Source organism: Coturnix japonica, chromosome Z (assembly GCF_054131305.1).
Source record: "Coturnix japonica strain WE chromosome Z, WE-NBRP24, whole genome shotgun sequence".
NCBI lineage: Eukaryota > Metazoa > Chordata > Aves > Galliformes > Phasianidae > Coturnix > Coturnix japonica.
Genome location: NC_140702.1, coordinates 8,956,905 through 8,970,285, shown reverse-complemented (window position 1 = coordinate 8,970,285; position 13,381 = coordinate 8,956,905). Strand labels below are relative to the sequence as shown.

Below are 13,381 nucleotides of genomic sequence, written 5' to 3'. Positions count from 1 at the left end.
CTCGAGCCCCAGCAGTGCTGCCCTCTAGGGCACAGCCTTTCCCTTACCCCCACCTGACCCTCCTCTGATGCAGCTCTGTGCTGTTCCCTCTGGTTCTGTCACTGTCACCAGAAAATGAGGAATGGCAGCTACAAAGCTGGAGGGTCGGCTTGGGGGTAATGTGCACAGAGGGAGGCTGTCTGGTTTGGAGAGGAGAGCAGTATTGCTCAGCCTGCACCATGGGTCAAAGAGATTTTATAGCAGCCTCCAGTGGCAGCACCTGGAGCTGGCAGGCTGTCATTCATCACTGCGTGCACAGCCTGTCTGTTCCCAGAGCAGGTCAAACTGCTCAAAATGCTGCTTTTCCCAGCACCGAGATTAGCTGCTGCCCTCTGCTATAAAGGCTGCTGTGAGCAGAGTGAGGTGCACGAGTGTATGCTCCTATGCCAGCCATGCCCACAAAGAAGCTGATGGTGCTGGTGCTGATGCTGGTAGCTCTAGGTGCTGCCAATGGTAAGTCTGCTCTGTGGTGTTGGGCTGGGAGGTGTGGAGGGACTGAGAGTGGGGAGGAGGGCAGAAAGAAGTAGGGTCTCTGTTATGGAGAAGAGGTTAGGGGGCTAAGGCAGCACAGCAGCAGCATGGTGGGGTGCAGAGAAGGACAGGAGCACACACATTCTACACTATTTGGGATGTGCCTGTGATGCATTTGATGCTCAGTGGAGCTCCCAGCCCAGAGTCCAGGAGAGAGGGCTGTGGGAAGGGACTCAGTGATAGGTACAGGCATTCCCACCCTTGTCCCTCTGTCACTACCCCACACTCCTGCCAACAGTTCTCTCTGGAAAGGTTGGTCACAATTGCCACTTATTCTTCCCCCTGCTGAACTCTTTGGATCTCTGCTCTGTTTCAGGGGCAGAACTGGAAGAGGGGAAGAGCCTGAGAAGGGTAAGATATTTCCATTTGCTGTTGTTAGTGGCTTCAGATCCTATTAGGCTGCCTCAATGCTTGGCATGACTGGGAGAAAAGCTGTCCATAGAAAATGCACCACCTCTGTGGGTCTCAGTGCTCTCAGCCCAGTACTAGCCCTGTGCAGTGAGTTCCACAGTGAGGCACATTGCCTCTTCCTGCTCTGCCCTAAGGGGCAGTGGGATCCTCATAGCCACTGTGCAGTCAGCTCTAGCCACGCTTGCTGCTACCCAGGCACCGTGGGTGGAAGGTGGGAGCTACTGGCACTGAAGCATTCACTGTGGTTTCTCCTTTCTAGCCAACATGTGGAGAGATGGCTGAACTGCAGGCCTGCCCCCTGCTGCACTTGCCGGTCTGTGGGAGCGATGGGAACACCTATGCCAATGAGTGCTTGCTCTGTGTGCAGAAAATGTAAGCTCACATCTGGGCACAGGTCTAATTTTAGCTATATAAATGCATGTGCTTGTCAAACACCGTGGGAAAACCACAGCCCACAGGAAGGACACAAGATCTTGACTGTGAGGTAGAAGAGGGCTTTTGGCATCCTCTTGAGCCTGGCTCTGCAACCCTCAGCTTTAACACCCTGTGATAGCAGTGCCCAAGAATAGGCATGGGAATGCCCCTAGCCCTTGCAGGTGCCAGCCCCTTCCTTGGCATCATGTTTAGGGACAGCACAGCTGCAAACTTCAGTATTCATTCACTGTGTTGACAGAGTACTGACCCCACAGAAGGGAGCAATATTTATCCATTGGAGCAGCTTGCTAGATCATGCATCATAGGGTGTCAGGTACAAAATGTGGGGTCAAGAGTCACAGACAGATGATCTTCCAACAAAAGAACAAGCAACAAACAAGGTGCTCTGCAGAGGATGAGAGAAGGTCCCCAGTCTGTACTGTCTATGAATGAATAGTCACAGAACTATACAGTGGTTCGGGTTGGTAGGGACCTTAAAGATCATCCAGTTCCAATCACCTGCCTTGGTCAGGGATGCCTGCACCTAGACAAGGTTGCTCAAAGCCCCTGGCCTTAAATGCCTTCAGGGATGTGGCATCCACAGCTACTCTGCATAGTTGTTCCATTGCCTCACCACCAACTGGTACTGTACTGGAAGACCACTTTAAAGTCTCCCAGAGCCTTCTACAGGCTGAACAAGCCCAGTTCTCCAGTGTATCTTCATAAGATGGGTTTTCCAGCCCTCTGATCATAACTGCAGCCCTCCTCTGGACCTCCTCTAACATGTCCATGTTTTTTCTCAAACTGGAGAAGGGAGATTTGGATGCAGATGTTTAGAAAGGTGCACTGGGTGGCTAGTATGGACAGGCAAATAGCACCAGTAAATCCTCTCAGTGGAGCTCTGTGAGTGCAGATGCCCAGTTATCCACATCACGGTTCCTTTGGCAGAGCTCCACCACAAAGGGACCAGTTGGAGGAGTAGGGCAACAGGGACATCACAGTGTTCAGAAGGGAAAAGCATGAGGGTTGCTTTGGGGCAGGACCAGACTGATCTTGTGCAGGCTGGGAAGTGATGGGCTGAGTGAAGATCAGGCTGAATGCAGGTCAGCAGGTGCTTGCATTGCAAAGAACGTGAGCTGTAGGAAAGGACAACCAGCTTGCATGGGAAGCTGCTGCCACCTCTGCAGGGTGCTGGGCACTGGGGCTGCTGCGTGCCACTGGGATATCTGTCTCCTGGGGTGTGGGGAAACTGCAGAGGGTCCACAAACAGCTGCAGGCCTGGATCTATGAGGAGCTGTGTAGGAACTATGTCCAGATTCTGGCAGCTCTTGGAGTGGGAGGCTGAGGAGTTCCAGCAGCAGCCTATGGCCACAAAGGGAAAGGATGGAGCCATGCCCCTCTTGTTGGAAGCTGCTGCTACAACACAGGGCAACGGCCACAAACACAGTCCCAGAAGGGTTCAGATGGGACACAGGGGACAGCCCTTCCTTTGTCAGGAGGGTGATGAACCAGGGAGGGAGGGGTCTTCATCTTCGGAGAGGTTGAGAGGGCTTGGGCAAAGCTTCAGCGCTCACATTGCAAACCAGGTGAGATGAAATAATCTCTAGTCATGGTGGGACATGTACCACACACAGGGAAGAGACCTCTGCAGGCCAGCGTGCCTTGCAGTCATCTCACCTCTTTTCAAAGGGACAATGAGCAAGTGGTTTTAGAAAGGTCAGCTTCATTCCATGGGCCAAATGAGGCCAAGAGTGAGTCTGGGAACACTTTTGTTTTTATTTATTTATTTATTTATTCTTTACTCTGTTTTTCTACATTATCCTAGGAAAACCAGGCAAGATATCCAGATTTTGAATGATGGGGAGTGTCAAGATATCTGAGCCTTCTGGTGCCTTTCCAGTGGCTTTCCTGAGCCTGCAAACAGGTGATTGATTGATGCTGTATGATCCGTGTGCCTCACACATTTCAGTCAGTGATGGTAAATAATAAAACTGCATACACAATCTTATTTCAGCTACATTATTTTATGCCAGGCTGGGGGAAAAAGCACAAGCCAGTTTCCACAAAGAGCTACTAAAAGAGTGTAGTCAAAACATTCGTTTCCAATCTGTATCACAAAGTAGGCTCTGCACATTGTGGACAGTACATTTCTCCCTTGTTCCTGGGAAAAATGTGGGAGCAGAAGAAACAGACACAGCTTTGAGACCCTGGTGAAGGAGATGCTGTACAAACACAGATTTTCCGAAGGAGGCAATTTAGCAAAGGTACAGTTTCTCTGGTGTGGGAGGTGGGAGGTGATGGCCTTCTCTCCAGCTCCCTAGAAACCACCTTCACATCCAGAGCTGGCGCTAGTGGAAAATAGCAACATTCACACTTCTCGTATCATTTAGTTTTTCACATGAGACTGCTCCATAAAGAAATCAGCCCAGGTGCACCAGAAGAGCAGAGTGGAGATTCTGAATTTCAGAAAGCCTGAATCTCTGGTGGGTCTTCTCAAAACAGACCTGATCCCCATCCAAACTAAATCTTCTACTTAAAACCATTTCCTGCCAATATCTGCCCTTTCAAAGAGTAGGCTCCCTTCCTGTTTGTAGGCACCCTTTAGGTACTGAAAGTCTGCAGTGAGAACACCCCACAGCCTTCTCTTCTCCAGGCTGAACAAGCTCAGATTCCTCAGCCTTTCTTTGTAAGGGAGGTGCTCCAGCCCTCTGACCATCTTAGTAGCCCTCCTCTGGACCCTCTTCAACAGCTCCCTGTCTTTCTTTTAATGGAGGCCCCAGACCTGGATGCACTACTCCAGATAGGGCCTCACGAGCACAGAATAGACACAATCACCTCCCTGTTCCTGCTGGCCACCCCTCTCCTAATGGAATATGTATAACCAAGTTGTGCAGCTTGAGTATGCAAGGGGTCCCTTTGCTCACATTGGCAGAGATCTGGCTAATACGAGGTTTCCCACCTTAAGTCCATTCAGTTCTGCTCCAGATGACAAGTCCCTAGAGAATGACTGATTATGATTTCTGATCAGCTTCAACAAAGCTTCATGTTGCTTGGAGAAATGCTCCGCTGTAAAGTGAATCCTGTGCTCACCCACAAGACATCAAACTGCTTTGTCTTACCTCTGTACTCATGACTCATTTAAAGTTACCAGGGAAAGGGTCCAATTGCATCATAAAGTCAAGTGAGCTGCCTGAAATCAGTGATCGCACTGTGAGTCTGTGCCAGTATCATGGCTGGTGTACCTGGCTGGTCAGTTACATGGTTCATCCCTCACATCCAGACCACAGCTGTTAGAGATTTAATGCTGCCACTGAAAATAATATTGAGAAGTATAAAATAACCATAGTTGGTCAATCATTGAGTTTCTTTTGACTTGGGGTCCCCAGAACCAAGACAGAGAGCAATGAGCAGGAACAAACACCTGTAGGAGGGTGCAACAGGGGATAACTGTGCAGGGACAGAGCTATGGGACTGCAATCATTGTTTTGTCTAGAGGCAGCTGTTGTCATTAGAAGTTCTTCCTGGCCCTAGCCTTGCTGCCATCTGAAAACTATCAGCTATCAGTGACTATTACAAGGACAGAACAGTGGCTGTGAAAGCAAGATTACCCGGATTCATCTCCTTACTGCTTACCTTCAGTGCCTGGCTGTGAGTTCTGGAGAGGCAAACTGCCATTGATTCCCTGACATTGCCTTTTCACAAGCTTTGCATCCAGCCTGGCTAGTTACTCACAGCAGTCCAGAGGGCTTAACAACCCTGCTGTCCAGCTCTGGGCCCTCTCCACTTCTGCAGGGGTGGGGGCCACAACTGCATGCAGCCTGGTCTGCAATTCTGTTGCTGCACCACTCATCCACTCCCTGCTTCTGCAGCTCTGCAGGTCCCCATCTATCCCATAGGGCTCTCCTGAAAAAACCAGCAGCATCTTTCCCCCTTTCAGCCCTCAGATGAAGAAGGAGAAGTTAGAGGCTGAGAGAGCCAGAGAGCATGGGAAGCTGGCAGGTAGCGTGCACTGCACCTTGGGAACAGGCTTGATTGAGGTTTTTGCCCCATCCTGCCCCATGTCAGGTCACCATTCTGCAGGACAAAACTGGAAGCTGTGCCCCAACTTCTGCTAGAGTGACAGCTGCATGGCTGCCCATGCTGACCTCCTGGATACCTTTGGGTCCAGGCTGTGTCTGTTGATGGAGGAAGGAGAGGTATTCTCTGGCTGCTGCCTCGCAGTAGCAATGCCAGAAGGGTGGAAAACAATAGTGAGGTTCACAATGCACTCTAATGAGGCTCCTCCACGTCCCGTCAAGGGAGCTGCATGTGGGTGAAGGTGGCCCAGGGCCAAAGGAAACAAGATGTGAACATGGGGAAGCAGTGCCTGGCACACTTGAAGCGTCCAGCTGTATTGGTTCACTCATCTGAAATTAGCCAGAAAGTTCAAAGTACAGCAGAAAGGACAAAGCTTGGGCTATATCTGCTGCAGAGTTCTTTTGTGCTGCAGCGCTGGCTGGGGACAGGAGGGCACTGAAGGCTCTGAAATGGTCCCAGCTGTGCCACCCTCACCTCAGAGCAGAGATAGCTCATGGCTGGGTGGTGGGGGTCTGTAATTTCCACACTGATATCCAACACCAAACATTCCCATAGGATCACCAGTTCACTTGCTTGGGATTTGGAGCAGTTGGTGCACAAGAACCAAACCTTCACAGGGATCTAGGTCTTGAGAGACGCAAGTGCAGGCTCAGTAAGATGCTAAAGCCCATCTATCCCATTAAATACCTCTTACAGACCCTGAGAGCACATCAGCTCTTTCATTTATGAACAATTTTAATAAATTTACTACATACCCAACTGGAAAATGGGTGGAACAGTGTCAACCTTCACAGCACCATCTCCACTGTGTCCAGTGGCAATGTTTTGCTGAGTCAAGAGAGATTTATCAGACCTCAGCAGGCTCTGGAGTGACTGAGTGCTTCTCTCTGCCAGAAGACGTGTGGGTCAGAAGCTGAGTTTTGCACAGCCCAGGTAGACAGAGCTGTGGCATCAAGGCTGGCAGACCCCCGTGCCTCTGCAGCCAAGAGCATCCCTGTGTGGGTCTCAACCCATAGCTTGCCCTGGGCAGCCCACTCTGGCAGCCTAGAGCCCTCAACTCCCTGCAAAACCTAAAGGTACTCATCCCTTCTCCTGCATTTCATATCAGCTGCCAGCAGCCCAGGGATCCCAGAACAGTTCTTTCTGAGCACTTCCAAATGTGATGTCCCCTGTGACCAGGTATGTGCTTTCCTCTTCCCCACACATGGTAATTCCAGGCTGCATGAGGCAGGGTGACTTGGGGTCATGCAGCATCACACAGCCTCACCAGCACAGCACACCTGGCCTTCACTTTTGACTGAGATACAAGAAACTCACACAAGTGACTCAGAAGCACCCCATCTCAGGATGTCACTTGCACTCCTCACCAGCCCTCGCATATCAGACCCTTCCCATATCTGCTGGGCTGCCACCACCCTGCTGGTTCGTTCGGGCCTTTTAAACTTGCCCCACCTCTCTGGAGGTACCACGTAATCTGCAAAGGACACAGAGGAGGAGCCCCAAGGGGAAGTGGTAACTGGGGGGATAAGCAGGAAAGCAGCAGAGATCACCACATTCCCCCAGGTTCCATCTTAGGAAACCCCCAGGCATGAAATTTGTAGCTTGGCCTGGGACTGTCATGGATCTCCCAAGAGACTGCTGAGAGCAAAGTCTATGGGCACCCCCAGGAGCTGTTCTGATATAGGGCAAGTCAGCTGGGTTCACCCATGCCAAAACAGGTGAGAAACTCCTTGGGAGAAGCCACATTGTAGAGTTCTTCTCCCACTGCTTGAACCATTTGGAATTCACTGGATTTGGCTACTTCTGTCCCTGGGGGTCTCCTAAATGTGCCATGCCCTCAAGCTGTAAGCAGTCTGCTGTGAGGGGTGCAGGTACCTTCCCACAAGCACTTCAACAGCCCTCTGCAAATGCTTTTCTGACAGCTTACATCCCATTACAGATCTCAAAACAGATCCTGGGAGCCTAATAACTCCTCCATGCATCTCATTCTGGAAATGAGCAGCAAGACCATGCAGCATCCTGCTGGGCCACGCAGTCCCTCTCTGCTCTAAAGGAGGGCGAGTCACAATTTGGCAGCAGCAAGCATGAGTTTCCTATCTGAAGCGGAACTGTTGTACAGAAACATCGGCATGTTTTGCAGTCCACATTGTAGGTCCTGGGCAGATACTCACACATCTTTGAACTGTGATAAGGAGAATATTATTACCCTACTGGTGGCCTGGTCAGATAAGTTGTTTGCGGAGGACAGTCTGCATTTATTTCAAGCTCTCTTTCTGCTGCACCAGTAACTCCAGATTCCATTCCCAACAAAATCAGCCACTTCTTACTCGAGACTGCAAGGAGCAATGGACAATTTAGAGAAAGACGGCGATTGTGCCAGCACTTCGCCTTCCTGCACAACCTTCAAGGAGGAACCTCTGTCAGGTAATGATGCACTTCTAACTCTTATGGGAAGGAAGAATGGTCCTTTTGTCACTAATACTTTCTAGGAAGGGATTACCGGTGTGGGGTTAGGGGATGGGGGGTGCATGTGTCATAGTAAATGCATGTGGCTTTTTCCAACCTGTTTTTCAGGTCACAAAGGCACCTATAAAGCACACAGAAAGGCTTCTCAACTTGAAGTTTCTCAGGCAGTTTCAATACATTGTCCCTTTGCAGACTGGGTCTCACTGTACTTTTTGTTGGAGGGATTTTTCATTTCATTTCTGTATGGTTGTGTTCTCTGCTATGTAATTTCTTGTTGGGATGCAGGCGTCTCAGAGAGATTCTTCCCGCTGACTGCAGCAGGTGGCACGGCTTTGGAGCAGCCCTGGAGCACTCTGTTGGTCCAAATAGAAAAGAATGAGGGATGTTTTCTGGCTGTGCACAGTTATTTGCTTAGGATAGATTGGGGAGGAGACAGATAGCAAGCAGCTGGAAGCGCTTTTATGGCTCAGAAGGTATTTTGAAAGTGAAAGAAAGTTAGCTTGGCAGCCGCAAAGGAGCATGCGAGGGATGCGCATTTTGGCAGCCAGGCTGGAGCGCTGTGCAGATCCCACAGCTGCTGCTTGCAGCTCCGTTTCTGCAGGCTGCCTCTGGTCTCTGCAGCTGGCAGAGATGCCCTAACGTTGCTTCACACCCAGGCACACACACTGCCTGGCACAGCTGTAAGCTGTGCAGTCTGCGTGCAGTTCCATCTCAGAGGCTGCCCATCACTAGTACCATCTCTGGCCGTGCCAAGATGCCGCTGCCACTGCTGAGAAATCCTCACACTGTCTGTGCTTGTGGTGTCTTTCGCATCCATGCTGTACCCATCTTTTTCTCTTCTCTGTGGTCCAGGTAGGATGAAAGGTTTCAGGGAGGGGATCTGAGGAGGACGTTGAGACAGAGATTCATTTATTAATTATCAGCAGATCAGATCTAATTTGAGTATGTGTCGGCTGCTGCTCTTAGGGTTCTTTCTTGGTTTGTTTCGGTTTGTTTTTTTGTTCTGCTTGTTTTGTTTTTAAATCTGTCCCGTACTGTGGCTTTTCACATGTTTAACTCAGGCACCTGAGGTACAGGAGCTGCAGTGCCAGGTTAGCCTCAGAAGTCCTTCTCACCTTGCCAGCTCTCCCAGCTGGCCAAAACGACCACTCTTCACTTATTTGACCTAACATTTGTAAGCTGAGTCCAAAGTAGAAGCTGGATCTGATTGCATCTACAGGGAGCAGGTCACTGTTACGGCTGCTTTTTACTCATGTGGTATTTGCTGAAACTGTGAAATCAAGTGCTTGTGCGAATTCCTCAGTGCATGTGTGGGAAGCTCCCTCTGCGCTCCAGGCAGCGGTGCTCCCGCTGCTATTTCTGCCAGTATAGGGGCCCAGAAATATGTCCCTGTATTCCCTGAAGGGAATGTTCATGTGCTATTTGATCTAAGACAGGTCCTAATAAAGACTCCACAAGCTGCAGCCCAAGGTAAAAAAAAAGTGGAGCTGACTTGATCAGAAACCATAGAATTGACTGCACGTGGTCAGCAGTGTTACCTGTTAGGATCAGATGAGGGACAGAAGATTGGTGCTGGCTTTGGTGAAGGCCAGGTGTAGGCTGGGATGTCGGGAAGCCATATGGGACCATATACGGCCCTTTGGCTCACCTTCCCCACCACAGACCTGTTCCCATGTTCTGCTAGACAAGGCCTTGTAGAAGGCTTACAAGGAGAAGGCATCTAGGTCTGGTAATTTTCCACTGGACATGATAGTAAAATGGGTTGAGAACTGTGGGCACTATTCACGTACCAGCAAAGGGCAAGGAAATGCTCACAGCTTTCTCAGCTCCTCAAGGTGGGACCAGCTGAGTAGGCACAGGAATAGCATTCTTCATCCATCTTTTGGCCCGTCTGGATGAACAGCATGGATTTGTGCGGCACGTCACCAGATCCCCCTTGCTGATGCTGCTTAGTAAGTACAGTGCTGTACATAATGTTGTATAAAGACCTGCCTCATCATAAAAAGGCTCAGACTACTTTCATCGGTGCCCTGTCAGCAGACAGGGAGGGAATGCCTTGTCCCATGGTCAAGAGGTCGTGTTAGCACTTGGTTTGTCCTCTAGGTTCCAGCATGTTTTACCACCTGAGAGACCGGGAGATGCTCCGGAAGAGAAAGGCGGAAGCCAAGGAGAAGGATTCAATTCAGTGGGCTCTAGGGTAAGTCTTTCTAATGCTGTGTGGTCCTTTCTCTGTGCACGTGACCTGAGGTCAGGCACAAACACTGCATGATGACAGGTCATCCCTGTGCTCTCTGTGAGGAGTGGTCCTGGCTGGCACAGGCAGCCTTCAGCCTGTATCTGCTAAAGGGCTGCACTGGTGCTGAGGAGAGAGCAAGTGGGGGTCTCATAGGTGGTGGGTGGGTGGCAAGGGAAAATTGGCATCCAGTCCCCTGCATCCTCGTCTGGCCATGGGAAACTCCCATGCGGAGAATTATGGTTTCTGCAGGGGTGAACTGAGTGCCACTCACAGCCTGAGTGCTGGCAAAAGTCTCTTGGGAAGAGAGCAGATGCCAGGTAAGGAGGGGCCAAGCTGCCCTTGGCACCTAACTCTTTGCTACATGAAATCTCCTTGCAGGGATTATGAGAAAAGCAAGCGTCAGAAGAAAAGCCAAGGTGCCAGGAGGGGAAGGAAGCGTGGGCATGTAATGAAGCCTGCACCACAGCAAAGGCCTCAGTCCCTGAAGACAGAGGAAGATGAGACGATGTCTTCCGTGATTACGCAGCAAGCTGAGTCTTCCCAGATAGATGCGCAGGACCTGTTTTCTGGTGTGCAGCTGGCAGATCTGGAAGGGATATTGGCCTCTGAGAGCCAGAGTCCCCTGGGTGAGCCATGGAAAGTTGCCATCCCCATGGGATCCTGGGGGCTGCAGGTTGGGGCTGTGGGAACAGATCCATCTCTCTGAATCATGGGGAGGGGTTGAAAGCTCACTGCTGTGAGTAGAATCACTGGCACCCTGGTCTGTGGCCCCTAGTCCCATATAGAGCTTCTTGTCCTAAGGATTTCTGCAGCCTTTCCTGAAGGGGGAAGATGTAGCTGTGTCCTGATGCACCTCCCCCAGGAGAACAGGTCAGCAAGGGAAACACTATATACAACAGCAAAAGTTGGTTCACAGATAAGTGTCTGCCTCAGGTCCTCTTCTGCCTGAAACTAAAGAAAGTGACCAGAGGGCCACAGATGGCCAGAAGGACAGCAGTTAATTGCCCATGATGGTGAGTCACCAATGCTAACCACTCCTCTGCCAAGAGCCAGACCAGGGCAGAGGTGCTCTGAAAAGGATAGGCAACCTCCTGAGCTCAGATCCCAGAGGTCAGGGAGTGCCAGCCACTGTCTGCCCACAGCCCACTAGTCCCAGGGTGGTGGGGAGGGGAAGGGGCAGCTGGAGGCACAATGCATGCAGGATTTAGGTTGGATGTTAGGGGGAAGTTCTTCACTAGGAGAGTGGTGAGGCCCTGGAACAGGCTGCCCAGGGAGGTTGTGGATGCCCCGTCCTTGGAGGTGTTCAAGGCCACGTTGGACGGGGTCCTGGGCAACCTGATCTAGTAAATGTGTATGTTTGGTGGCCCTGCCAGGCAGGGGGGTTGGAACTACATGATCCTTGAGGTGCCTTCCAACCCAGGTCATTCTGTGATTCTGTGATTCTGTGCCACCACTGCCCTGCACCAGGGCCAGCCTCCAGTCTCAAGACTCTGAAATGGCAAGAATCAAGACAGCACTTATTTGTCTTCTGCCATTAAGTCCATTAAACCCCACAACCCAGGGGACCAGCACATCCCCTGGAAGCCATGAGGGCCAGCAGGAGATGCTTGTCATCACAGGCACCCCATGGCCCAGCCAGCAGAGCCCCTGGCAGCACTGACCTCTCTCTCTGGTGTCCTTTGCAGGTGAAGAGGATATGCTGAAACTGGCGGATGAGTTAGAGGACGTACTGAGTTCTTCACTGGAAAATAATGGATCAGAAATTGACACAAACTCATCAAGCCCGTTTTAAAGTTTTATGTAACAACTAACATAGAATCATAGAATTACCCAGGTTGGAAAAGACCTTGAAGATCATCAAGTCCAACCACAGCCTAACCATAGTACCCTAACTCTAACAACCCTACACTAAATCATATCCCTGAGCACCACATCCAAATGGCTCTTAAACACATCCAGGGATGGCAATTCAACCACCTCCCTGTGGAGCCTATTCCAGCACTTAACAACCCTTTCTGTAAAGAAGTTCTTCCTAATATCCAACCCAAACTTACCTTGGTGCAACTTGAGGCCATTTCCCCTCATCCTGTCACTTGTGTATATTGTGTCACATATGTATATTCTTCTAGATTTAAGACTAAGAAATACTGAAAAGTCTTTTTAAGACACTTGAAGCTGCTCTTTCCTCAGGAACAATAAAAATCTCTCTGCAATGCTTCCTGTGTTGCTTTCTGGCTGGGGGGGTTTGGGGGTGGGGGTGGGGGAGGGGGGGAAGGATGCTGCTCCTTCAGCCCCAGCAGAGCTGTAAGCATGGCTGGTGAGCCCCATGTTCATCCTCACCTCCAAAATGTTCCCCAGTGTGTCCAACAGAAACATCAGTCCCTTTACAAAGCTGAACCCCACTCTGTCTTTCAGCAGGCAGGGGTGCAGTGGCTTGGGCTTTTTTCAGCACATCCTACAATCCCTCATGCTGTTATCTGCAGGGCCTGAAGGCCTTTCTCATAGTCTGCCTTCCTCCCCAGTTATCAGCTTGCTCTCCTCAAGCCTGGGAGGTGTGTTGTTTTTGTCTTGCCAGCAATTTCACACTGACCTTGCTGAGCTGAGTTGGGCAGAAGGAGGGTGGCTGAGAACAGTTGAATGCAGCAGACTGAAAGTCAGCTGAACTGCACACTTTAGCCAGAAAAGTCCAACCAGAGGCAAAAGCATGAGGCCACTCTGCACAGGTGTGGCACTTCACTTTCCACAGCCAGCTTTCAGGCCAAGACTTTAGAGAAGCAGATCCACGCAGTGTACTCACATTTTTTGTGTGTGAAATTAGGGAAGAATGAAGGTTTCCTCTCTTTCTTCCACATTCAGGGGTTTGGGATGTTCTCTTCTGTTCACTGGGGGTAGGTTTTTTACACTGCTGTAACATCGTGACACAGGTGGTCTTCCTTTTGTTAGAGGGAGGGATGTCTTCACTGCCACCATCTGACCACTATTAGAGGGCTGTCCCACTACTGAGGTCACCCTTGATTTTGGGGTGATATGTGGGCTTCCAGTAGCAGAATAACCAGTGAGATCACTCTAGAGATATCCATGATGCTGATTTGCACATCTCAATGGATGTGACATCTCACCAGAGACAGCATCTACATCACTGGCACCCAACCCCCCTTTGGCCCATGGGGCTTTGCATGAGGGATAATAAGTGCTCATGGGCACAAC

The 13,381-nt window shown here is 50.5% G+C and overlaps 2 protein-coding genes across 4 annotated transcripts; both read left to right on the top strand.

The window, feature by feature from the left end:
• The first annotated feature begins 287 nt into the window (after window positions 1-287).
• On the top strand, window positions 288-7,544 carry SPINK4 (serine peptidase inhibitor Kazal type 4). Of its 2 annotated transcripts, XM_085527946.1 has the most exons (5): window positions 288-492; window positions 887-921; window positions 1,241-1,353; window positions 3,221-3,319; window positions 7,412-7,544. In XM_085527946.1, exons 1-4 carry the CDS (start codon window positions 423-425, stop codon window positions 3,273-3,275), a joined length of 273 nt encoding a protein of 90 aa, XP_085384072.1. In that variant the 5' UTR covers window positions 288-422; the 3' UTR covers window positions 3,276-3,319; window positions 7,412-7,544. The 2 variants fall into 2 exon arrangements, with proteins under 2 accessions (XP_085384072.1, XP_015705433.1); XM_015849947.3 differs by lacking the exon at window positions 7,412-7,544 and having other exon boundaries at window positions 292-492; window positions 3,221-3,403.
• HEMGN (hemogen) lies at window positions 7,528-12,389 on the top strand. Of its 2 annotated transcripts, none has more exons than XM_032441476.2 (4): window positions 7,528-7,896; window positions 10,042-10,135; window positions 10,553-10,800; window positions 11,860-12,389. In XM_032441476.2, exons 1-4 carry the CDS (start codon window positions 7,818-7,820, stop codon window positions 11,964-11,966), a joined length of 528 nt encoding a protein of 175 aa, XP_032297367.1. In that variant the 5' UTR covers window positions 7,528-7,817; the 3' UTR covers window positions 11,967-12,389. The 2 variants fall into 2 exon arrangements, with proteins under 2 accessions (XP_032297367.1, XP_015705498.1); XM_015850012.3 differs by lacking the exon at window positions 7,528-7,896 and adding an exon at window positions 9,748-9,890.
• The last annotated feature ends 992 nt before the right edge of the window (window positions 12,390-13,381 follow it).

Bases quoted from the DNA above. Each gene is read 5' to 3' on its own strand.
- HEMGN (XM_032441476.2), top strand. From the start codon at position 7,818: ATGGACAATTTAGAGAAAGACGGCGATTGTGCCAGCACTTCGCCTTCC. The intron at 7,897-10,041 runs GTAATGATGCAC...TTTGTCCTCTAG, and splicing joins CAAGGAGGAACCTCTGTCAG to GTTCCAGCATGTTTTACCAC. The intron at 10,801-11,859 runs GTGAGCCATGGA...TGTCCTTTGCAG, and splicing joins TGAGAGCCAGAGTCCCCTGG to GTGAAGAGGATATGCTGAAA.
- SPINK4 (XM_085527946.1), top strand. From the start codon at position 423: ATGCCAGCCATGCCCACAAAGAAGCTGATGGTGCTGGTGCTGATGCTG. The intron at 493-886 runs GTAAGTCTGCTC...GCTCTGTTTCAG, and splicing joins AGCTCTAGGTGCTGCCAATG to GGGCAGAACTGGAAGAGGGG. The intron at 1,354-3,220 runs GTAAGCTCACAT...ACATTATCCTAG, and splicing joins TTGCTCTGTGTGCAGAAAAT to GAAAACCAGGCAAGATATCC.